The sequence below is a fragment of the Hyperolius riggenbachi genome, chromosome 9 (genome assembly GCF_040937935.1).
Source record: "Hyperolius riggenbachi isolate aHypRig1 chromosome 9, aHypRig1.pri, whole genome shotgun sequence".
Taxonomy (NCBI): domain Eukaryota; kingdom Metazoa; phylum Chordata; class Amphibia; order Anura; family Hyperoliidae; genus Hyperolius; species Hyperolius riggenbachi.
This window is the reverse complement of record NC_090654.1, coordinates 263,385,703-263,409,713: the sequence shown is the minus strand read 5'-3', so window position 1 is coordinate 263,409,713 and position 24,011 is coordinate 263,385,703. Positions and strand designations below refer to the sequence as shown.

The 24,011-nt window shown below is 45.1% G+C and overlaps 1 protein-coding gene across 5 annotated transcripts in view; it reads right to left on the bottom strand.

Moving 5' to 3' along the window:
- The window catches only part of CEP128 (centrosomal protein 128), a 253,904-nt gene that overhangs the window by 188,078 nt on the left and 41,815 nt on the right, over window positions 1-24,011 (bottom strand). For all 5 annotated transcript variants that reach the window (XM_068254444.1, XM_068254441.1, XM_068254445.1 and 2 more), the window contains exons 2-8: window positions 23,508-23,669; window positions 22,163-22,249; window positions 14,971-15,085; window positions 12,119-12,243; window positions 10,392-10,483; window positions 7,028-7,100; window positions 3,627-3,743 (exon numbers count right to left, since the gene is read on the bottom strand). In XM_068254444.1, coding sequence (XP_068110545.1) covers window positions 3,627-3,743; window positions 7,028-7,100; window positions 10,392-10,483; window positions 12,119-12,243; window positions 14,971-15,085; window positions 22,163-22,249; window positions 23,508-23,654 — 756 coding nt within the window. In that variant the 5' untranslated portion in view covers window positions 23,655-23,669. The remainder of the gene's footprint in view (window positions 1-3,626; window positions 3,744-7,027; window positions 7,101-10,391; window positions 10,484-12,118; window positions 12,244-14,970; window positions 15,086-22,162; window positions 22,250-23,507; window positions 23,670-24,011) is intronic.

The following is a 24,011-nucleotide window of genomic DNA, read 5'->3' as shown; positions in this document are numbered from 1 at the left end:
CAATGGATTATTATTTTGGATTTATATATTGCCAGCTTCCTCCATGGCGCCGGTTTCCGCGCGCTTATTGACAGCTGGCGTGACACTCGGACACTTTACCAGCAATCATTTCCCTTGTTTTCCTAAGACCGGCCTCCGATGCATTTAATTACTGTAGGACTAGAAACCCGACGTATTGTTTGCAGTTCTGACACAAGAAAGTACAACAGACAGCGACTCCCCCCCCCCCCCCCTCCAGCGGCGGGTTTGCGCTCCCCCTTCCGTGACTCCGGCATTCCGCACCAGCTTCTATCTCTCCGTCAGGCTGAGTTTGCTCTTTTCTGAAAATCCCTCAGAAGCCGACTCCGAGATCCCGACTGCCCTAAACCATTTGAAGCGGCGAGGAACAGAGAGGATGGTAATGGAGTGTCTCGGGGGCGTCTTTAAACCTTTAATAACAACAACCGCTCTTTCGTTTCTCTTTTAAGTGCGCATATTTCCATTAGAAAAGCCGGGGCTGTGGACGTGAATATTAAAGCGCGCGGTATGAGGAAGCGAGCCAAGCGTGAGAGATTGTGACAAATGAAAGGGGAAGATGTGACAGAATGAGATAAAACTGCTGTATGAAAGAGTCGCCCTCCCGCAGCCGCGCTTTGTAGTACGCCCAGCGTTTTCTTCCCGCGTTCTGCTGAGTGCTCGGAACAAAAGCGCAGCCTGGCGACCTTTGTATGCTGCACAGGAAAAGGTGTCACCCCAAGAATGAGGGGGGGCAGATAATAGCGTGTCCATTTATATGACGCGATTTTCGGGAGATCTGCCAACATTCGCCCGTTTTCTACCGCAAAGTTTACAGATGGCTATAAAGATACGGTGTGAGCGCTGCTGGAGGCACATGTAGATAAATGCACAACATTTCAGATTCAGGAAATACATTTCTGGAAAGATCTCCCCTGGGAATCCCTGCAGAGCGGCGGAGATCGCGGACACGTTTACACGATCTTTCCAGTGACCAGTCAGCTTCAAAGACGCACAAAGCAGGTGAATAGAACAATACCTGCACTAACTGTGGGAAAAAATGAATTAAGGTGCCCACTAATGATCCAATCTTTTTCATCCAATTTTACCAAATCTATGTAGTATAAGGGTAAACTGAATGAATATATTGAATAGACAATGTAGGAAGGGCCTTATACAGCATTACATGGAATAAATTGTGGATAGAAGGAGAACGTTGGGCACCGAGGCGTTAATGCTCAATCAATTTTTATTCCAGTTGGTACATGACACAAAAGCGCAAGGGTGTGGTGGGTGGCAGTATTACATGGAAATGGTAAGATTGGAGGAAGAAGATTGGATCACTGGTGGCCACCATAAGAGATGAAGTGGGGGGGGGGACATGAGGGAGAAGAGAGGAACCGTGAGGAGGGGAGAAGAGAGGGGAGAGGGATTAGAAGAGGGGGAGCTGGAAAGAGAGGAGGGGGGGTCGGGAAGAAGGGCTTGAAGTAGAGGATAGGGGAGACAGCAGGAGCTAGAGGAGTAAAGGGGAGCTGGAGGGGGGGGGGGGGGGACTGGAAGTAAGTGCTTAAAAAAAAGAAGGATGGGGAAACAGCGTGGGATAGAGGAGAAGGAAGGGCGAGGTGACAAAAGGGAAGATGTAAGGGAAAGAAGGAGAGGCGTTGCGTGAGGGGGTAGAGGAGAGATGGGGGGGGGGAGGTAGTGAGGGGAGCCAAAGAAGAGGAGAGGGAAGGAAGGAGGGGACAGTAGAGGGCAGATTGTAATGCTGGGGGGTACAAGTGAGGAGACTGTAGGGGGAAGAAAGGCGAGAGGAGGGGAGTGACTGAATTTGGAAAGAGGAAAAAAAGCGGGGGAGATGGAAGGGGAAGAGGAAGGGGTGAAGAGGAGTGGGGTAACAGGAAGAGGTGAAGAGGAGTGGGGTAACAGGGAGGGGGCAGGGGAGGAGGCAGAACAGGTGATGGAAAGGGTAGAAGGGTGACAGGCTGATTAGCATATCCTACTGCCTGAGCTTTCGGAAGAAGAATTGGGAGGTCATTGTGTCCTTCATTTTACTTCCCTGTAGCAAAAATTGTTATAGGCGAAGTCATGAATAATTAAAATGAAATGCAGAAGTATCTCCCAAACCCTGTTTTAAAAACTGACATTTTGCTTCTTTAAAGTCTGCATTACGCTGCTGTAAAGGTCACGGGGAACTTCAGAAGAATATAGACAATGACAATTATCTGTAGAGATGCATCCTGCGACCCGCAACACTACCATTTGCTGGCTTCTCCAGAGCCACCTTTTCAGCTGACATCAAATCCCTCCCCCCCCCCCCCCCCCCCCCAGTTCAAAGCAAATTCGAAGCACACTAAATTGCGCAAGTGTTACTACAGCACAGAATAAGCATCACAATGTTTTTTACAAGTGTGGCTACTGTACTTTTTCATGCCATACAGACTAAAGGCTGGAACCCACTAGAGCGATTTTTCAAGCGTTTAGGGAGGTTTTCAAATCACTAGCGATTTCCCTAAACGCTCAACTAATGTTCATGGATGGGCCAAATTCCACTGGAGCGATTGCAATTACCAAAATCACAAGCACAGGACATGAAGCATTTTTTGAGCGTTAGCGTCAGCGTTTCTGCAATGTAAAGTATGTAAAGGCTGGTGTAATCGCTCATGAATCGCTATACAGATATTTTCTAGCGTTTTTAAATTACTGTACACTGTAAATAAATTAAAATTAATTGAAAGGACCGATCAGAATTAAAAATGCTAATCGCAAATCGCTACACAATCACTGGCAAAAACCTTACACTTTTTAAAATCGCTCCCAAAATTGCCAGACAACGCTCATGAAATCTCTTACAAAACACTAATGTTTTGTAAGAGATTTCTAGCGATTGCGATTAGCAATAGCGCTTTGTAGTGGGTTCCAGGCCTGAAACTGAAAAGGGATCAGTTTTTAAGAATCGCTATGGCCAAAAATTGTAAAATTTAAAATTTGTGCAAACAAATAAGAAGTAAGTTTTTTCCAGAGTAAAATGAGCCATAAATTACTTTTCTCCTATGTTTCTGTCACTTACAGTAGGTAGTAGAAATCTGACAGAAGTGACAGGTTTTGGACTAGTCCATCTATTTATAGGGGATTCTCAGCAAGGCTTTTATTCTTTATAAAGAGATTCCCTTAAAAGGATTCAAACAATTATGCTGGCCAGCCTCCCTGCTCGCTACACAGTTTTTTGGCAGTTGGACAGAGCAACTGCCATTTACTAAGTACTTTTGAAAATAAATAAATACCTGAGAATCCCCTATAAAGAGATGGACTAGTTCAAAACCTGTCGCTTCTGTCAGATTTCTACTACCTACTGTAAGTGACAGCAACATAGGAGAAAAGTAACTTATGGCTCACTTGACTCTGGAAAAAATGTACTTCTTATTTGTATATGTTTGCACATATTTTACATTTTACAATTTTTCGCCATAGTGCCTCTTTACAAGATCAGTATTTCATGCGGTACAGTGTAAATCCAGCTTTACATGTTTACACCTGATAGACCTGAGGAGGAGGACAATGCGCCCCCTCATAAAGGGAAAGCTTATTGTCTTCTCTAAGCCTCCTATCCTTACACTGCGATCCTTGCAAGTTACCTCCTGCAGCTGAGTGGATACGTGGCCCATGTGATCCTGCCGTCTCTCCGCCTGCTGCCTCTCCAGCCTCATGTCCCGCTCCAGCTGCTGCAGCCGCCTCTCTACCCGCTCCGAAACCTGCAGCACCAAGCAATGGAAACACCATGTACCGTAATCATACATTATATACATTAATGTACACATAGGGAGTTCATGTCACGCATGAGTCAGCAGAAATATCTAGTCAATCTCACTTTTTAAAGGGAGCTGGTACTGAGTAAAATTTTTTCAAATAAATATGAGGTAAATTTAAATAAACATTACATAGCTACCTCGTCATCAGTTCCTCTCAGAAGTTCACCATTTTCTTCTTGCAATAATCCCTTCCAATTCTGACACCATTTTGTCAGAACTGAAAGATATCTGTTGCTGTCAGTTATAGCTGAGAAGACAACTGATGTGCCAGGTAATGTCCATGTTTCCCTATGGCTCAGGTGGGCAATGTTACAGTTTAGCAGTGTGCTGACCAGGAAGCTGTTATGGGGTAATGGCCATTTTCAAAATGGAGGAAGGAGAATTCCATTGATCACAGTGGACAAACGGGACATTGGAGAGGAGATTGAGGAGTAGACTCCGCAGGAGGGAAGCATGACCTCTATATGTTTATTTTGACTTTTAATTTTCAGTTCAGGTTTTCTTTAAAGAAAAACCTGAGGTGAAATTGATATGGAGGCTGCCATATTTATTTCCTTTTTAAGTGAACCTGTAAGGAAAAAAGTGCCCCTGGAGGTACTTACCTCGGGAGGGGGAAGCCTCTGGATCCTAAAGAGGCTTCCCCCGCCCTCCTCAGTATTAGAGGCAGAGGATCAGCAGGACAGCCAGGCAACTGGCATTATTTAAAAGCAAATAGGTCAGCCTTCATAACGCTCTCACTTCAGGTTCCCTTTAAAGTGAACCAGAGATGAAGCACCCTCATGTATTTTACCATATAGATCAATGGGGACATTAGAGAAAACACCTACCCTGCTCTCTGTTTCATTTTTAACTGTTCAGCTTGCTTCTTATCAGCCCTGATCAAATCCCCGACTGAGCATTCAGTCTGGCTTTGCTTAGGAATTTTTATAGCTAAGTCTGTGTTCTCAGGTGTCTTTTCAAGCCCAAGCCTGCCCCCTTGTGGCTCTGCTCAGGAATCATTATAGCTGAGTTATAGCAAAGCCAAGCTGAATGCTCAGTCGGGGATCTGATCAGGGCTGATTAGAGGCAAGCTGAAGAGTTAAAAATGAAACAGACAGCAGGGTAGGCGTTTTCTCTAATGTTCCCACTGATATATATGGTAAAATACATGAGGGTGCTTCGTCTCTGGTTCACTTTAAAGCAATCTCTGTGCATCTAAATAGATCATTATTTAATGGTTTAGTATTTAAAGGACTCTAGTATTAACGTTTTGTGAGAAAATAAGTCTGTTCAAGTAAAAATCCGGTCTTGAAAGTTTGATCACATGACCAGAAGCAGTTGAGTACAGGAAGGGAGTTTCAGGCTCTGTGGGTGGAGGTTTTGCTGTCTGGATTGCATCATCCTACTGGTCAGACTGCAAGGGGGCAGGGCACAGACTGAATTAGTGAGAAGGTTGCAGCACAGACAGTCTGGTGCAGGGAACAACTGGTGTCTGGGCTTCTGACCACATATTTGACCTGAGATATATGTGAGGGGTGCGTAAGGGTATTTTAGGGACCCCAAATTATTTCTCCCTTCAAACTGCTATGACTCGGATGGGCAATCGTATTTAATTCCGCCGGGTTTTAGAGCGGCAGAAGGGTAAGCTGTCATTCGGCTCACTCTGTGCCCAACTCACAAGCGGCACAAAAACACGTACCCCATAAATCTAAGGGCTGGACCCACAGAAGCTGTTGCAGACATGCTTTGGATTGGTTAGTGACTCCAAAAGTGCTAGGCTAATCAAAGCCAATGGAAGTGCTTCCTCAGAAGTGATTGCAATTTCCCCAAATTGTGAGTTCTGCAGCGTATAGAATAGTATAGGATAGTTGCAAATCCATTTTTAATTGCTGTAGAAAGCGGTTTTGCTACACAGAACCGAAAAAAAAAATTACTATATATACTCTACTATAAGTCTAGAAACTTAGCTCTGATTCACTAAATAAAAGTATAGGAGTCGACTTATACACGAGTCACATGCAACGCTGAGCACACTGAGTAATGTGCGTACTATTAGTGACCGTCCCATTTGCAGCAATTTACCCTGTGGTAAGTTATACTTTGAGGAAAGGAAATGCCAAGAAAACAGGTCTGAAAGTCCTGGCCACAACATTTAACAAAGCAAGGAGAAGGGGGGAAATAATGGGCTGCAGGAAGGGGAGTGAATAATTGCTGCACTTGAGGGCCTGGAGGAGTTACTGGCTGCACATAAGGCACAGGAGGGGTTAATGGCTGTAATACTGTACGCAGTGCAGTCATAAACCCCTCCTAGTCCCCAAGTGCAGCCATTAAATTTGCTGGGTAGACTTATACTTGAGTCAATAAAACATCCCAGCTTAAGAGGGTCAAGTATTGGCGTCGACTTATACACGAGGTCAACTTATATTCGAGGATATATGGTAAAGAAAACCGCAAATCGCAATTGCTGTACAATATAGCTTTAAATTGTTGGAAATTAAAAAAAAACCAAATTGCTACCAAAAGCGTTCAGCAATTGAGATTTGCACTTTCTAGCGGGCACCAACTGTAAAAAACGTATTTTTTGTCTGGAGTGGGATTTTATGAACAGAAGTAGGACCCCACATTTACCCCGGTTTTGTTCTATGTAGAGAGAATAACCTTATTTGGGTTTTGTTGCCATCTGTGCCCTTATTGGGGAGAATCCCTCCCTCTATCACCATGGGCAACAGAAAGCGAAGCGCTCTCCAGCTACAGAGAAAAATACAGTTTATTTAGTAGTGCAGAGGGTTCCAGCTTCTGGGAGGTTTTGATTGGCAGCGGTGACCCCCCTGGGCTACTCCTACCACTCTCTCTGGCCGGATTCCAGCATCACTAACGTACCGCGGCCTGGACTTGGCAGGAGAGCGGCCATCTTGTCAGGCAGATAAATGACATCTGGTATTAGTGGAGAGCTGTGATGGACACGGCCGGGACAATGTGAGTGGATGACGGGATTAGCCCGTGTCTCCAGGACATTGTTCGGTGACAAGACGTTCTTATCGAGTGAAAAGCAATAACGTGAGCAGACAGTAATGCTAGTTGTCAGGGGCTCAATCAATCCCGACGCCTGGCAGTGACAGGCTGCCCACACACAGGCGCACGGCGGATATTGCACAAAAGCATCAGTAATCAGAACGCTTCTACTGTCATGAAGAGAGAAGACCCCAGGCTAGCCTGGAAGTGGAGGTCTCCTGCGCACACAAACTCACCGTCTCCTGCCGTTGGCTCTCACTCAGCCGGGAAGTCAAGTCCTCCAAAGTTCTCTTAGTCTCTGCTTCAGTTCTGGGAAAAAAAAAAAAAAAAAACAGCTATCATAATCCAGCCGTTACCAATCCCAGAATGCACCCAGCAGGCTGTCGGGCAGACACAGGCTTCCCGGAGACCATAGCATAATGTCCATCACTACCAAGGCGGGACTTCCGCAGAAAGGCTCACTCTGCTCCATTTTTCAATAAAATAAACGTGACATTTTCCAACTAGCCAGTCTATTGTTCAGTTTCTACCGCCGATTTTGGAACAAGCGACGAAACTCCTGCCACTTCAATGTTTGAATTTGTCTCCCGTGTGCATTTATAAATTACTTATCTGGTGTCGGCCTCCACACTGTGTCTGTCCCTCTCGCGGGGTTCCCCATACACGCATACACGCTAGTGGCACACAGCGTCTGATGTCAAACGCTATGCGCTGCTAGCATGAACACGTATATGCAGCTGTTTCGAACCCAGCAAGATGGACGGTCACCGGGCGGAGGCTGCTACAGGACAGGTAATGTATAAATTTAAACACGGGGGGGGGGGGGGGTGGGGGAAATCACCATTATACATTGGGGGCAGATGTGGCGGGCTCAGCCAATTCCCTCAAGATTTCGTGCTGAAAATCGGACAGAAATCGGCCTGTAGTAAATTTGATTAGAGATAAATTTGTCTGTCGAATCTGCCCAGAATCGTCAGGCCTATGGCCACCTTTAGTTGTGGTAAACCGTATCAAATGCAGAGGAGAGATCAAGAAGAATGAGTATGGAATGACCTCTGGATTTAGCTGTAAGAAGATCATGGCCACTTTAGTAAGAGCTGTTGCGTGGATAGAGCAAAAGCCAGAATGGAACTAATCAAACAGGGGAGTTAGCAGATAAATAACTGCTTAATTTAGCAAGAATACGGCATTCCAGTCATTTGGATGCAAAGAGGAGAAGTGACACAGGGAGGTAGTTGGAGAGTGCAATAGGCTCTAGAGAGGTTTTAATAAGAAGCGGTGTCACAGCAGCCTTTTTGAGTGAGGCTGGGAAAATCCAGTGGAGAGGGATAGGTTAAAGCGGACCTGACGAGTCACTGTTGTAATGAAACTAGTAGGGTGTGGTCACAAACAAGGAAGTGAATCCAGTGTGAACTGGCAGGGTGAGCCTGGAAGCCTATGAGGCAAGAAGACCATCCAGCTGGCAACCATATGGGATACAGAGCCCATTAAAACACTGAGCGATTTTAATACGGCAAAAGAATGTGGGTGCGCATTTTAAATTTTATTAAACATTCAAATGGTTTTACGCAATGGAAACGTGTATTTTATGTCTGGACCAGAGCAGTTTTGACATTTTAGCCATGTCCCTATTTAATCAGCCATAACTTTATCCCTACTTATGACTCTTAAATGAAATACATATATTTTTTTCAAGGCAAACTAGGCTTTTATTGTATGCCATTTTTTCCCTCAAAGAATTTTGTTTTCTATGCTTTTTAATGGGAAAAACATTATTTCTCAGTTTTACCAATTCCAGCTTAAAAATAAAAAGCACTACTGTCGATAAGAATCACATTTTGATTGGCTATTTATACAGTTTATAACAAAACTTAGATTATGTTCCTGTCACAATTTATGTTGAATATATTTGATTCTGAAATAATGCTACAGTGTGTATTTTTCACTATGAACTAAGAAAATAAAAGCATTTTTAATGATAAAAATCAATCTTATTGGTTTAGGGAACATATATTCCCTTCACCAATTAGTGCTGCGCGACATAGTGCCAGAGGTGTGCACAGGAGCAAGCCCAATCCTGCACAGCACTGCTTCATCTACAAGACGTATATCTACGTCCTCGTGGCTTAGAGGAAGTCACAGAGGACGTAGATATACTGTAGTGATGGATAAAGTGGTTAAAGACCAAGCTGCAGAAGAGCATACAAGGGGATCATGAGAGGCTGGGAATTGCCTAGGTAAACATCTCAGAGGCGTTGTGTGAACCATCTGGCTTGAGGTCAACACTTAAGGTGAGTGTTCTAACTTGAGGGTGTGGTGGAGGTCTATTGAGGAATCCTATCCTGTCCTGTCCTGCAGGTCTTCTGGCTTGAAAAGGAATTAAGGACTGCTGCTATCCAATTAGGATTGCTATTGTCGAAATTTGCTGCTTGTGGACTTGTAGTTGGAATTGCAGCGCTATCTTATAAATGCTTTACACTGTTTTAATTTTAGTTAAAGAAGCACACCACCATTTTATACACCCGTTGTTTGCTATATATCAGTGCAGTGTTTTGAATAGGATTTCTAGAGAGGTTTCATTAAGAAGTGGTGTCCCACCATCTTTTTTGAGTGAGGCTGGGAACATCCAGTGGAGATGGATAGGTTTAATGGTGATGTCAGTACAAGCATGAAGGACAGCTGTGGAATGAGATGGGAGAGAATAGGAGCCAAACCGGTGGTTAGATGGGATTTGGAGGTTAGAGAGGAGAGAGAATTGTGGAGGGAAGACAGAACAGTCAAGTAGTGAGGTGGAGATGGAAATTGAGGGCTGCATGGAAAAAACACTTCTGATTGTCAAATTTTATCAGTGAAGTATATTGCAAATTCTGCAGCTGATAAGCATGAAGGAGGAGGGGTATAGAGAAGGGAGTTAGAAGTGCTGAACAAGCCTGTGGATTGTGAGGTTGGGAAAATTTGAGAAAAGACAATGGGACTGTTTCTTTGTAGCATATAACATGCTCATTATCTTAAAGTGAATGGGAACCGCACTTAAAAAAAAAAAAATGAGACAGATACTTACCCAAGGAGAGTAAAGGCTCTGGGTCCTATAGAGCCTTCCCGCTCCTCTCCTGGTCCCCTCGATCCAGTGCCGGCACGCCCGGTAGCAGTATTTGACTAATTTTGTCAAATAGTGCTTTATCCGGCCGAAGGCGGCTTCAGAAGTCTTCCGGGAGCCCGAGTGCTCCTATAGAAGGGCGGCCCTGTACTGCGCCTGCGCAAGCACGCTCTCTTGCACGCTCACGTCTGTGCAGTATGGAGCCGCACGTCTTTGGGGGGACACGGCTCCTGAAGACTTCCAAATACCCTTTCGGCGGGGGATTGAAACGGGGGGGGGGAGCCAGCACAGTATAAAGGGGAACCGAGAGAGGAGACGGAAGGCTCTATACGACCCAGAGCCTTCCCTCTCCTTAGGTAAGTATTTGCTTCATTTTTTAAAAAAATGCGGTTCCCATTCACTTTAAGGACAAAAGCAGGTAGAAAAAATTACAGATCAACTTGCTCTGACTACATGAGATCCAAAGTTTAATGGTTAACATTCTATAGAAAATAGTGGTGTACCTGTTTCGGCGGGCCAGCTCACGGCTCAGATCATCGTTCAGGCGTAGCTGGTCGCTGCTCAGATCCCGCAGAGATTGGTGCAAAGAATGGATCTGGGGAGACAGGAAGACAATTGTGATGCCAAGTGGAACTTCCTGTGTGAAGGTGTGGCAGGACAGGAATATCTATACTACATACTGTACAGCTATATTATTAGCTGAGACAGGATGGGAGTTACTGAAAAACCATTACCTGCTTATAACCATGGCTGGATCTAGCTGTATGATCTTGCCTCCTTAACGTTTCCCAAAAGTCATCATAACATGGAAATTGACATTCTTGTTTGACTAATGGATTTACATAAGATAAGCAATTTTGCAAAAATGCGAACTTTCTTAAAAATGTAGGTTATGCCCAAAGACTGGCAAAAGTGGTTGAATTTGCTGGCGCATCCTCATGACTCAATCAAGCTGTCATATTGGGGAAGATCTTCTAGAAATGCTACACATCAAGCTTAAAGGGAACAAGAGGTGAGATGGATAAGGAGGCTGGCATGCTTATTTCCATTTAAATAATGCACATTACCCAGGCGTCCTGCTGATCCTCTGCTTCTAATACTTAAAGAGACACTGAAGCGAAAAAATATATAGGATATAATGAATTGGTTGTGTACTATGAATAATTACTAGAAGATTAGCAGCAAAGAAAATATTCTCATATTTTTATTTTCAGGTATATAGTGTGTTTTCTAACATTGCATCATTCTCTAATATGTGCAGATTACACAACACTCACCATTCAAAATGATTCTTTCAGAGTAGTCTGTGAACTAATGACCTCTCCTCTGGCAGAGAAAAAGAGATTTGTTCACTAACAGTTGAGATAATAAAAGTCAGAAAACAGCCCTCTCCATGACTTTGAAAGTCGTAGAGCTTAATGGCTTTTTCGTATAGAGATAACAACTGGAGTTTCTTAACGCTTCCTGTACTGGAAACAATTAGACTGATGTATCTGATCTTAATGTTTTATTTCTTAGCTGTACTACACATACAAATAAGATCATATTTTTTTTTCACTTCAGTGTCTCTTTAAAGCCATAGAAGCTGAATAAGCACGAGGATCAGATGTCTATGACAAATCTGAACAGATTCGCTGCATGCTTGTTTCAGGTGTGCGATTTAGACCCTCACTAACCAGAAAGATCAGCAGAACCGCCAAGTAACTAGTATTGTTTAAAAGGAAATAAATATGGCAGCTTCCATAGGTCTCACACCTTGGGGGTTCCTTTTAATAGTCACCTGAAACAAGAGGGATATGGAGGCTGCTATAGTTATTTCCTTTTAAACAATACCAGTTGCCTGGCTGTCCTGCTGATCTATTTGGCTTCAGTAGCGTCTGAATCACACATGTGAAACAAGCATGCAGCTAATCCAATCAGACTTCAGTCAGAAACATTTGATCTGTTTGCTCGGTCAGAATCACCTTCATTCGCCAAATTACCTACCCGGAATGGTTTTTTGGTATGCATGGAAATGGCTAAAATTATTAGAGGCAGAGGATCAGCAGGACAGCCAGGCAACGTGTTCCAAAGGAAATATGACAGCCCCCATATCCCTCTCACTTCAGGTTTCCTTCACAAAGGCTTATTGAATAAACGGTGCACTCCAGATACTTCTCGTCATAAGATACTAATGAACAAGGCCCCGCCTCCTCCTTGCTCCTCCCACTCCTCTAGGACCACCTCTCACCTGGCCAGGATTTCCGACTTCATCTAAAAACCGCACTGCTGACCGAGACCGGCGGCGCCGCTGAACCCCCCCGTCAGAGTAGTCTTTAAGAGGAGAGGTAGGCTTCAAAAGACGAGTCCCGCCCCCTGAAACAGGAAATAAAAACGTTTGTATTACTTACAGTGCAATTCCGGACAGAAGGAAAATATATCAGCAAGCTTCAAAAAGACACTAAAAACTGCTACTCCAGGCCAGACTACACCCTCGTGTTACGCGACTCCAGCCTGCTGAAAATTCCACTCCCTATTGCGGGAGATCTGCAATATAGTAATATACGGAGTGGAGCACATCAATCCTGCACCTTTTGAAACAAAGGGGGAGATTTATCAACGCATTACCAACTGTTTTTTCTTCTTAATCTGTTCTAACCAGCAGGGAGAACAGTTCTGCATGATAATAAGAACCTTCTTAAATGCTAGGTAATAGTGGCAATTTAGCATGAATTTCTAGAGCTGCACTACTGTTAAGAAAAGTGCAAATCCATCCCTAAACTGGTGCAGATTAAGAAGTGCTTTACAGCAGTTCTACAGATGTAAAACTGCAGGCTAGACATGATTGCAGAGTACAGGCTAGACATGATTTGTGAAGTGCTCCTCCTCCCTGCTGAATTCCTCCTCAGAGCCTGCTGCTATCAATACAGCAGTTGTGTTGGTTACCTCAGCAACAGCAATTCTCCTCACACACTGCACTGTCTGAGAGACCTTCCTAGCTCCTCCTATTTTACAACAGTTTGAGAAGGAATCTGCACTATATAATTTCTTAAGATGCCTGAGACAGCTCTGCATGGATTTCTAAAAACCTACCAATATTTTGTCTCAAACACTCTTGATAAATCTGGCCCAAAGTTTATTCTTCAGGCATAATACAGAACTATACAGTTCTCATCCAGTTTTGCATTATGCCTGAAGAAGAAACTTCATTTTGAATGCTTACAAGAAAACCAAAGTAGAGTTAGTCACTGAAGGTTTCCACCTAAATTAACTTTTGTTAATCTGATGTCGGTAGATCTGATCCACTAGTTTATTTTTTTTTTTTTTGTCTACCATTTGATCTAATCTTCTAAAAGTTGGGGCCGCAAATAGTGCTCGAACCATCAATTTTTGCCCAAATTGGATTGTTCCTGTTGATCGAGCTGTACAGAAAATGTTGCCTGATCGGTGGGGAGTCAGGTGGGGTGAGTAGATCCACTCGTTGATAAAAACAAGGACACCAAGAGCCCCAATAGTGTAATATGTACTGGTAAATGGTTACTAGATAGAGTAAATATTAATACTCACAAACCAGGGTTACCATTAGGCAACCACTGTAAAGGCAGGTGGGGAGATTTTCCTGACCCCACTCAGGAATAAGAAGTCGCTCTCTGTAGATGAGAAAAAGGGGTTCAACCCTCCACCCAGGGTGGACTCAATATTATGCAGGAGAACAGAGGCGCCAAAAGAATAAAAGGAAGCTAAATGAGCTTAAAAACCAAATTATTGGTAAATAGAGGAGGTAGTGGTGGACTTACCTCCTCCAAGTAGACACACAACGACTGTAGTAAACACAGTCAATATATTTTATTTATGAACTCCAAATATGCAACGCGTTTCGCAGGTTTGATCCCGCTTCATCAGGCAACAACGGAGCAATAGCATATGTGGTCAGTAGAAGTGCTGACAGAGAGACAGAGGTGCCTGGCTCTTCTACTGACCACATATGCTATTGCTCCGTTGTTGTTGCCTGATGAAGCGGGATCAAACCTGCGAAACGCGTTGCATATTTGGAGTTCATAAATAAAATATATTGACTGTGTTTACTACAGTCGTTGTGTGTCTACTTGGAGGAGGTAAGTCCACCACTACCTCCTCTATTTACCAATAATTTGGTTTTTAAGCTCATTTAGCTTCCTTTTATCCTTTTGGCGCCTCTGTTCTCCTGCATAAGATCCACTCGTTGGATCGCTTGTGGATTGGGGGATGCTAGGCTCCATACACACGACTGATTATTACTCCTTTTCTGGCTAGAGGCCAAACAATAGGGGCACGTACCTTTAAGCCTCATACCTACCCCTGACTTAAGTCGGCCGAGGTGGCAGTTATTAGCCGCCTCAGCCGACTTAAGTTAGGGGTATGTATGAGGCTTAAAAGGTACGTGTCCTATTGTTTGGCCTCTAGCCAGAGAAGGAGTAACAAGAAATATGGACCAAGGCAAAGTGGTAGCTCTAGCATCCCCAAATAGTCTTTTTGGTAAGCCGAGGTGGCAGATGGTCAGAGGAAGTGGCAGCCAGGCCCCGTAATGCCCATTAGGCTCCAGGCATCTGCTTAACTGCCTTGTGGATGATCCTGCTTTGCCTCTAGCACTAGTCATGGGACACACAGTTCCCCGGCAGAGAAGAGAGGGACACAAAAGGTGAGAAGCCCTGTGCGGTGGGGAGGAGAGGGGGACAACTGAGCAGTACCCATAGATTTTCTATCTATTTCATGCTGCAACTATCTACAGTGTGTGGAGAGAGTCGATCAGATCGATCTCTTTCTGATTAGATAATGATCTGAGAGGGATTTATCATTGACCATTGTATGGACGCCTTAACACCGGACCGTGCCTCACTCTCACTAGTTAGCTGCAACTGTCTCTAGTCATGTGACACTGGTGACAGAATTAGTGTTGGTCTAGTCAATCAGAGATGAGCAATGGGAGCATCTCAGCGAGGCAGGAAGAGGCGGGCCCGGCTCTCACGCCGCACACATCTGGACACAGGATCACTAAAGGGACTGGAGCGGGAAGCTACTCCTTTTACACTTGGCATTAGGGGACACATCTCATGTGGGACTCACCGGCCTCCAGGTCACTGGCACACAGACTGGACAGAGAGGCGCTCCTTCCTCCAGACAGGCGGGACAGGCGCTGGCTTCTCAGCTGGTCGATGGACTGCTCCAGAGTGTCCTTCAGCTGCACAGAGATGACACAAGTAAGATAGGGGAGAGTTTAATAATGAGATAGATAGATACACCACACCAACAGGGCTATGCACAAGTACGTACAGATCCTGTCTCCATAGTACTGTACATGCTGCTCCTCTCTCCACAGTACAGTACATGCTGCTCCTCTACCCTTCCCTCACCATAGTACAGTACATGCTGCTCCTCCACCCTCCCCATAGTACATGTTGCTCCTCCACCCTCCCCATAGTACAGTACTTGCTGCTCCTCCACCCTCCCCATAGTACAGTACATGCTGCTCCTCCACCCTCCCCATAGTACAGTACATGCTGCTCCCCCACCCTCCCCATAGTACATGTTGCTCCTCCACCCTCCCCATAGTACAGTACATGCTGCTCCTCCACCCTCCCCATAGTACAGTACATGCTGCTCCTCCACCCTCCCCATAGTACAGTACATGCTGCTCCTCTACCCTTCCCTTACCATAGTACAGTACATGCTGCTCCTCTACCCTTCCCTTACCATAGTACAGTACATGCTGCTCCTCTACCCTTCCCTTACCCATAGTACAGTACATGCTGCTCCTCTACCCTTACCATAGTACACTACAGGCTGGCCCTCTCCCCCATCATAGTACAGCACATATCACTCAGCCAATCTCCATGCGAGTCTGTACAGAGATCACTGGGCAGACGGATGATAATCCACCATCATCAAATATCTGTGCCCGGTTACTCCCAGGCCTCAGTGGCCACAGCACTGCAGACCTGGGCACTGTAATGCAGAGACCTTATAACCAAGTCCTCATCTGATGCCTGCAGTGCTCTGGCTGTGTGCTGTGGACATGTGACTTGTGTCAGGGAAAGAAACGGACACTCTGAACCCCTGTGCAGAAGTTTGGGAGCAACAGAGGAATCCCTGCAAGAAGCAAAAATACTAATAAAAAGCCGAGTACTGCAGCGTGTGACGGCCGCCGTGCCTCCATCCCCCGACGGTACATCGCGTTTCCGCCTCACCTGCCCCCTCACTCTGCCTCTTGTGACAGAATCTTCACTACCTACGCACTTCATTATCACAGATAATTACACACCGCACGCTTTAAGTGGAAGCTTATTTCTTATCCATTATCTGGTCCCTTTAATTATCCGCAGGAGGTCAGGCTGGTGAAAGGCGTCCAAACACAGTGAGAGCGGCAGTGACAGGAGCGGGCCCCGGAGAGCAGGCTGGCAGTAAGAGGGGAGTCAGGGACCTTCTGGATTAATGTGCTGGACTGATGCTCATCGGAGGTGACACCAGGACAAAGAACGCCATTAACGAAACTTCCAGGAGGGAGGAACATGAGCCGACTGCGGCCTCAAACTATACGCTGAGCAATGTGACGGCGTGGCGACACCGCCAGAGGGCCCGGGACATTACCCAACAACTGCCAGGCACACAATGTATGCTACTGGATCCAGCCACGCCCGCCAAAACATTACAGCCACCTGCCCAATACTGTACACACCCCACCTGTGAGACCCACCAAGGCCTAAGACCTCTGGAGGGCTCCTACGTTATCTGGCTATACATCTACAATATATCTATAATACTCAGGAGCTGTCGTCTGTGGAAGAAATTACCTCTGTCGGTCATGGGAAGAGTAAACCTATTTCAAATGCTTTTTCTCCAAAAATATAATTATTTTTTTCGTCAGTCTTTAGTTTGGATCCCCCGGACGATATTTCGTAGAATAGATTTTATAACATCTGACTTTATCTGGGCTGGTGGTACCCCTAAGTTGTCTTTGGAAGCATTGAGTCTTCCAGTCAACAGAGGGGGACTGGCACTTTCAGATCTCAGCAAATATTTCATAGCCTCTTTATTAGTTATCATTAAATGGTGGTTTGCTCGGGATGTGCAGAATGGGGCAGTTAGGCTGGAAACCGCAATAATGGGCTAGCATGAAGCTCTTGCCGGCCTCCTGTATCGGGGGCCGGTGGGGGCATAGGGTTGACACCTTCCATGCAGACCACCATTAAGGCATGGGCAGTCGCTAAGCAAAAGTTTGCTGGTCTAAACTCTATGTCCCCTTATACTTCTCTTTGGGGAAACCCCAAATCCTTATACTTCTCTTTGGGGAAACCCCAACCTGGGTCATTTTCTGGAAATTCCTGACCCACAAATCTGGATCCGCAAAGGGATCATACAGGTTGCACAGGTAGCTCCCAGGGGAATGTTTAAATTGTTTGTATGTTTTGTATTTATGTTATGTTTATGTGTATGTATGTATGTATGTATGTATGTATGTATGTATGTATGTATGTATGTATGTATGTATGTATGTATGTATGTATGTATGTATGTATGTATGTATGTATATATATATATATATATATATATATATATATATATATATATATATATATATATATATATATATATATGTACATATATTTACATTTATACACGATCAGACCATAATGAAATTTAGCTTGTCCTGGTGGTCAGGCCTGGACCCCACAAGACCTGTGAAGGTGTCCTGGATAGCTGGATAGTGTACTGGTTAAAGAGACACTGAAGCGAAAAAAAATATATGATATAATGAATTGGTTGTGTACTATGAATAATTACTAGAAGATTAGCAGCAAAGAAAATATTCTCATATTTTTATTTTCAGGTATATAGTGTTTTTTCTAACATTGCATCACTCTATAATATGTGCAGATTACACAACACTCAGCATTCAAAATGAGTCTTTCAGAGCAGTCTGTGAAGTAATGAAATCTCCTCTGGCAGAGGAAAAGTAAACAGTTCAATTACAGTTGAGATAATAAAAGTCAGATAACAGCCCTCTCCATGACTAAAGGCTCGTACACACATCAGATAAAAGTCTTTGGAAAATGAAAGATCACAGACCAATTTTACCCCCTTCATGTAGTATGAGAGCCATACCTACACAGTCTATTCTATGGAGCTGAACTCCCCATCAGACAGAAATCTTTGCAAGATGCTGCACACAAAGATGCTGTAGACATGCAACAGATCAGTATCTGCAAAAGATCAGTTCCTGCCAAAGATCCATTCCTGCAAAACGCATTCATAGTCTATGAGATCTGCAGATCTCATACACACCTTGTTTAACGGACAATTATCTGTTGATCAGATCCACCAGGTTGGATGTTCAGATCGGCAGATAATTGTCTGATCTGCAGATGAATGTCCATTAACCACTTGCCGACCGCACGCTTATACCGTGCGTCGGCAAAGTGGCAGCTGCAGGACCAGCGACGCAGTACTGCGTCGCCAGCTGCAGGCTGATTAATCAGGAAGCAGCCGCTCGTGCGAGCGGCTGCTTCCTGTCAAATCACGGCGGGGGGCTCCGTGAATAGCCTGCGGGCCGCCGATGGCGGCTCGCAAGCTAAATGTAAACACAAGCGGAAATAATCCGCTTTGTTTACATTTGTACGGCGCTGCTGCGCAGCAGCGCCGTAAGGCAGATCGGCGATCCCCGGCCAATCAGCGGCCGGGGATCGCCGCCATGTGACAGGGGACGTCCTGTCACTGGCTGCACAGGACGGATAGCGTCCTGTGCAGCCCAGATCTCCCGGGGGAGAAGGTAGGAGAGGGAGGGGGGAGAATGTCGCCGCGGAGGGGGGCTTTGAGGTGCCCCCCCCCCGCAAAATGCCTGCAAGTAGGAGCGATCAGACCCCCCCTGCACATCATCCCCATAGGGGGGAAAAAAGGGGGGCGATCTGATCGCTCTGTGTGGCCGCGGATCTGTGCTGGGGGCTGCAGAGCCCACCCAGCACAGATCCAAACAAACAGCGCTGGTCCTTAAGGGGGGGTAAAGGGTGGGTCCTCAAGTGGTTAAACAAGGTGTGTATGGGATCTGCAGATGTCATAGACAATGAATGCATTTTGCAGGAGCGGATCTTTTGCAGGGATTGATCTTTTGCAGATACTGATCTGTTGCATGTGTACAGCATCTTTGTGTGCAGCATCTTGCAAAGATTTTTATCTGATGGGGAGTTCAGCTCCATAGAATAGACTGTGTAGAGTATGGCTCTCATACTACATGAAAGGGGGTAAAATTGGTCTGTGATCTTTCATTTTCCAAAGACTTTTATCTGACGTGTGTACCCACCTTAAGTTAGTAGGAGAGCTTAATAGCTTTTTTGCATAGAGATAACAACTAGAGTTTCTCAACTCTTCCTGTACTGGAAACAATTAGACTGATGTATCTGATCTTAATGTTTTTTTTCTTAGCTGTACTACACATACAAATCATAATATCATCTTTTTTTTTTCGCTTCAGTGTCTCTTTAAAAGGGTTCTCTGGGAGGATGAGGAAAATAAAAACGGACACTTACCTGGGTCTTCTATCAGCCCCCTGTAGCTGTCATGTCCCGCGCCGTCCTCCTCCGATCACCCGTTCCCCGCCGCCGGCACCATTCAATTATTCATCTAACAAGACGAATAGTGCTCGCTCCAGAGATCACAGAGGATTCCCAATTCATGATATCGGGTGAAATCTCAGTGCCCGCTACCTAATGCCCAGTTTATCAGTTTATTGGTGCCTGCGCTATACATTCATTCATCAGTTCTGAAGGCCCAGGGAACTCTGATACATTAAAGTGAACCAGAGACGAAGCACCCTCATGTATTTACCATAATGACTGAGCATTCAGTCTGGCTTTGCTCAGGAATCATTATAGCGGAGTCTGTCTTCTCTGATGTTATTTCAAGCCCAAGCCTGCCACCTTCTGGCTCTGCTTTAATGACTCAGCTATAAGGATTCCTGAGCAAAGCCAGACTGAATGCTCAGTCGGGGATTTTGTCAGGCGAGGAAGTGGATAAGCAACAACGAAACTGCTTAGGCCATTTATACTTCCATATTCAGCAGTATGTGACATACCCTCTTTATTAAAGTATAGGCTTTTCTGAGCATGGCTGAAATGTTATGATGTGGTGCTGACTGTAAATGTTACCGGCATCTGAAGATGGCTGCGAAATGTGCATCGGGCTGACTTTTTAAAGGAACTTGCAAAGCGATATCATTACAGATTTGATAGGAAGGTACCAGGAAGGCCTCGAGGTGCGTGTACCTTTCAGCTCAGTCATTTTGGGCACATTGACAATGTCCCTAACCTGAGGAAGCAGGTGACGCCTGCGAAATGCATTATTCTATGACCAGTACATTTTTTTTTATATACTACAGTTTTTAAAGCGGAATATAAACTGCATTTCAACTTTGCTCTAAAACATTATTTACAACATATTATATGCAACCAGCATTGTTTTTTTTTTTTTTTTTACTAGACCAGCATTGGAAGGGTTAAACACAGAGGTTTAAAGTTCCGTGGAGAGATATGCAGAAGTTCAGATTGTTACATTCTATTTAGTTAAATGTATCTATTGAGAAATGTTACACACTCTTTGGCTGTCCTCCAGCTCCTCAGTCAGAGAGAGTGAGTCACATTCAACACTTAGATACCTTTATGTAAACAAAATGTATCTATGTCAGCTTAGGATGCGTCTGCAGAAATCTCCAGGAACTTTAAAGCACTGTGTAACCCTTCCAATGCTGGTCTTGTAAAAAAAAAAAAAATGCTGGTTGCATATAATATACTGTAAATAATGTTTTAGAGCAAAGTTGAAATGCAGGGGTATATTCCGCTTTAAAGTAAACCAGAGATCAAAAAACAAAAGGATACTTACCTGGGGCTTCTTCCCTCCCCATACCCTCCCGCGGTCTGAAGTTCAGCCCTGATCAGCCCCTGTAACTGCTTCAGTCGGGTCAGTCTGGGTCTGCTGCGCATGCACAGGAGACCCAGACTGGACCAGACTGAAGCAGTTACAGGGGCTGATCAGGGCTGAACGTCAGACCGCGGGGAGGACGGCTAGGGACTCATAAGCACATATGGGGCTGGCGGAAGCCCCAGGTGAGTATTCATTCTTTTGTTTGTTTTTTTTAATCTCTGGTACACAAAGTAATTTTAATCTTTTTGGGCACCTCCACATTAGGGATGGTCAATGAGATTTTTATGCAGCTTGAAAAGAACCAATCGCATCCTGCTGATGTAAAATTTGCATGATCCTCCAACACGAAATTATATGCATCCCATTGACCATGCCTACTGCAGCCTAGTGTCATTACAAACTGTATCGGTGTACAGTGCACAATAAAAGCCATGTTTTATGATACGGTTGATATTTTTTTAGTTAATACACAGATGCAGAGCCACACATGCGCAACGAAGTGCAACCTGGCCAGACTACCGGGCCATCCAGCAAGGAACAGGAGCGACTCGGGGAGACAGCGAGGGACCGGGCGGCTTCAAGGGGGCGTAAAATGTATCAGAGACGAAGCACCCTCATGTATTTAACCATATATATCAGTGGGAACAGAGAAAACACCTACCCTGCTCTCTGTTTCATCCTTCACTGCTCAGCCTGCTTGTTATCAGCCGTGATAAAATCCCAGACTGAGCATTCAGGCTGGCTTTGCTCAGGATTCATTATGTCTTCTCAGATGTCTTTTCAAGCCCAAGCCTGACCCCTTTTGGCTCGGCTTTCCTGTTCTGTATACTAGCAGCATCACGGAGAGCTCTGATGAGATGGGAGGAGCTACTAATGTAAGGGTATATTGAAAAACTTTTTTTTAAATCTATATTTGTTAGTCATTAGAGGTGTTTAGAAATGGTGCTTTCATTTTGCACACAGCCCACTAAATAATATGCTTTTCTGATAAACTGTGTTTTGCATGGAGTTTTAGTAACAAAACAGAAAAAAGGGCACACCAGAGCAGCGAAAATACCAGGTATAGTATTTATTTTGTAAAATCTATCGGGGGATATGTTTATTTAAGGAAGCCCCAGGTAAGTATAAAACCTGAGACTATTTTCAGCTCAGATACACTTTAAATCATCCCAAAACCCCAAAATGTTATTTGTTGCTCCTCTCATACTTGTGTCCATGTCGGGGTTTTGGTTTCCAGATCATTTCATTATACGTTGAATACTTACACTTTGAATTGTCATTTGTATGTAGAGACATGCAATAGACCAGACTGCGAGAACGTTGCGTTACCGGCACCAGAACCGCTTACCGTGCTAATGGCTTCCGTCTGGTCGGAGTTATACTCTCTGTACTGTCCGAGCATCTCGTCCACTTGCTGCAGATTACGACTGGTGTCCTTAAAGGAAAGACCATATATTTTACAGTCACATTACCCGGCATGATTACAGGGATTACTGTGCGGCTCAGACTCTGGAAATGAGGTGATTAGGAGGAAAACAGCTCAGGTGAGGCAATGGAACGACAGGGGCTGTAATTGGAGTGGATTAAGGTGGATGTGGCATTTTATAGGCCTTTCATTAAGGCCACATTTAGCAGCAGCATTTCATTCGGTTTACTGCGGCTATCGAACGTGCGACTGCAGCGGATCCGAGAGGGGCAGCGCGCCACGAGTCATTAATCTTATTACCGGTGCCTGTCACCAGAGGAGAAGGAGAGGACTGTCACATCAGAGGACAGCGAGAGGGGTGGAGAATTACACCAGGGGAATGTAAGGCCTGGAACACGCCGAGGTAGGGGGGGGGGGGGGGAATTACACCAGGGGAATGTGAGGCCTGGAACACGCCAAGGTGGGGGGGGGGGGGGGGGGGAATTACACCAGGGGAATGTGAGGCCTGGAACATGCCAAGGTAGGGGGGGGGGGAATTACACCAGGGGAATGGGAGGCCTGGAACATGCCAAGGCAAGGGGTGGCAATCTCATGCCACAGGGAAGAGAGTGGCATAAGACTATCCCACCAACAGCATGGGGAGGGGGGGTGGGGGAACAGGGAAGCAGTGGCCCTCACATGTGCAGGGAAGAGCCCATCACACTAGGACAAAGGAAAATAGGTTGTCACGGCCAACAGAAAGTGGAGTGGAGGTTGTCATGGTAGGATGGTTAAACAAAAAGGGGGGGGGGGAGAAAGGAAATTGTCATATTGGAGAGTAGAGGAGGAGGGGTTATTAGAGGAGAGATTAGGATCGTGGTTAAATTAAAGAAGAAGAAAAAAGGGAGGAGAGGCAACCACAGTAGGAGGACAGAGGAGGGGTCACACAAGAAGGGGGAGGAGGGGAAGCTGTCACAGTAGAGGGAAGAGGATGTGAGTGGTTACATTAACACAGAGGAGTAAATAAAAGGGGGAGGGGTATATAAAAAAGGAGAAGGCTGTCACAGAGGTTAGAGGAGGGGGAGTGGTCACACAAGGAGGTGGAGGAGGGAAGGCTGTCACAGTAAAAAGTAGAGAAGGGGAGTGATTAAATTAAAAGGGGAGGAGTAAATAAAAAGGGGAAGGACGAGAGGCTTGTCCTTGAAGAGAAGGCCAAAGATAAAGATGGAGGTGAGGTGAAAGGGGGTGGAAGGAATGGGGGTGGGAGGTAGGTGGCAGCACTGAGTACCTGTAACGTGTGGGCCAGTTTATGAATCTTTTCTGAGACGTCCCCTGCTATTCGGCCCCGCCCATGTGTGTGGTTGGCCCGGACTGGACCACGTCTGGCGGCTCGTGTGCGGAGGTAGGAGTCGGAGTCGCTGGAGGATTCTGCCATGGTAAACGCCAATTACTGAAGAAGGGGGAAAATAGTTCTAATGAGTATTTTAATTTAAAAAAAAAACACAAGAAAAATGATGACACACGAGCAGTACGAAAACTAGCAGAGCTGATTACGGGAACTAATCAGGTGTATGCTGCCAATCACTGCACCAGAAGCAATGAAAGAGGCACCTTTTAAATGGTTGCCACTGACAAAGACATGCTAAACCATTAATAAAGAGAAAAGAAGACAGCATGGCCCATATGCAATTCATGTTTTTCTCCTGACATTTCTCCTAAGTGATATTTCAAAACTTGTAGCTTGTGTCTTCACCTATAGATATAGGTATCCTTTAACTGTCGTCAGGACGTC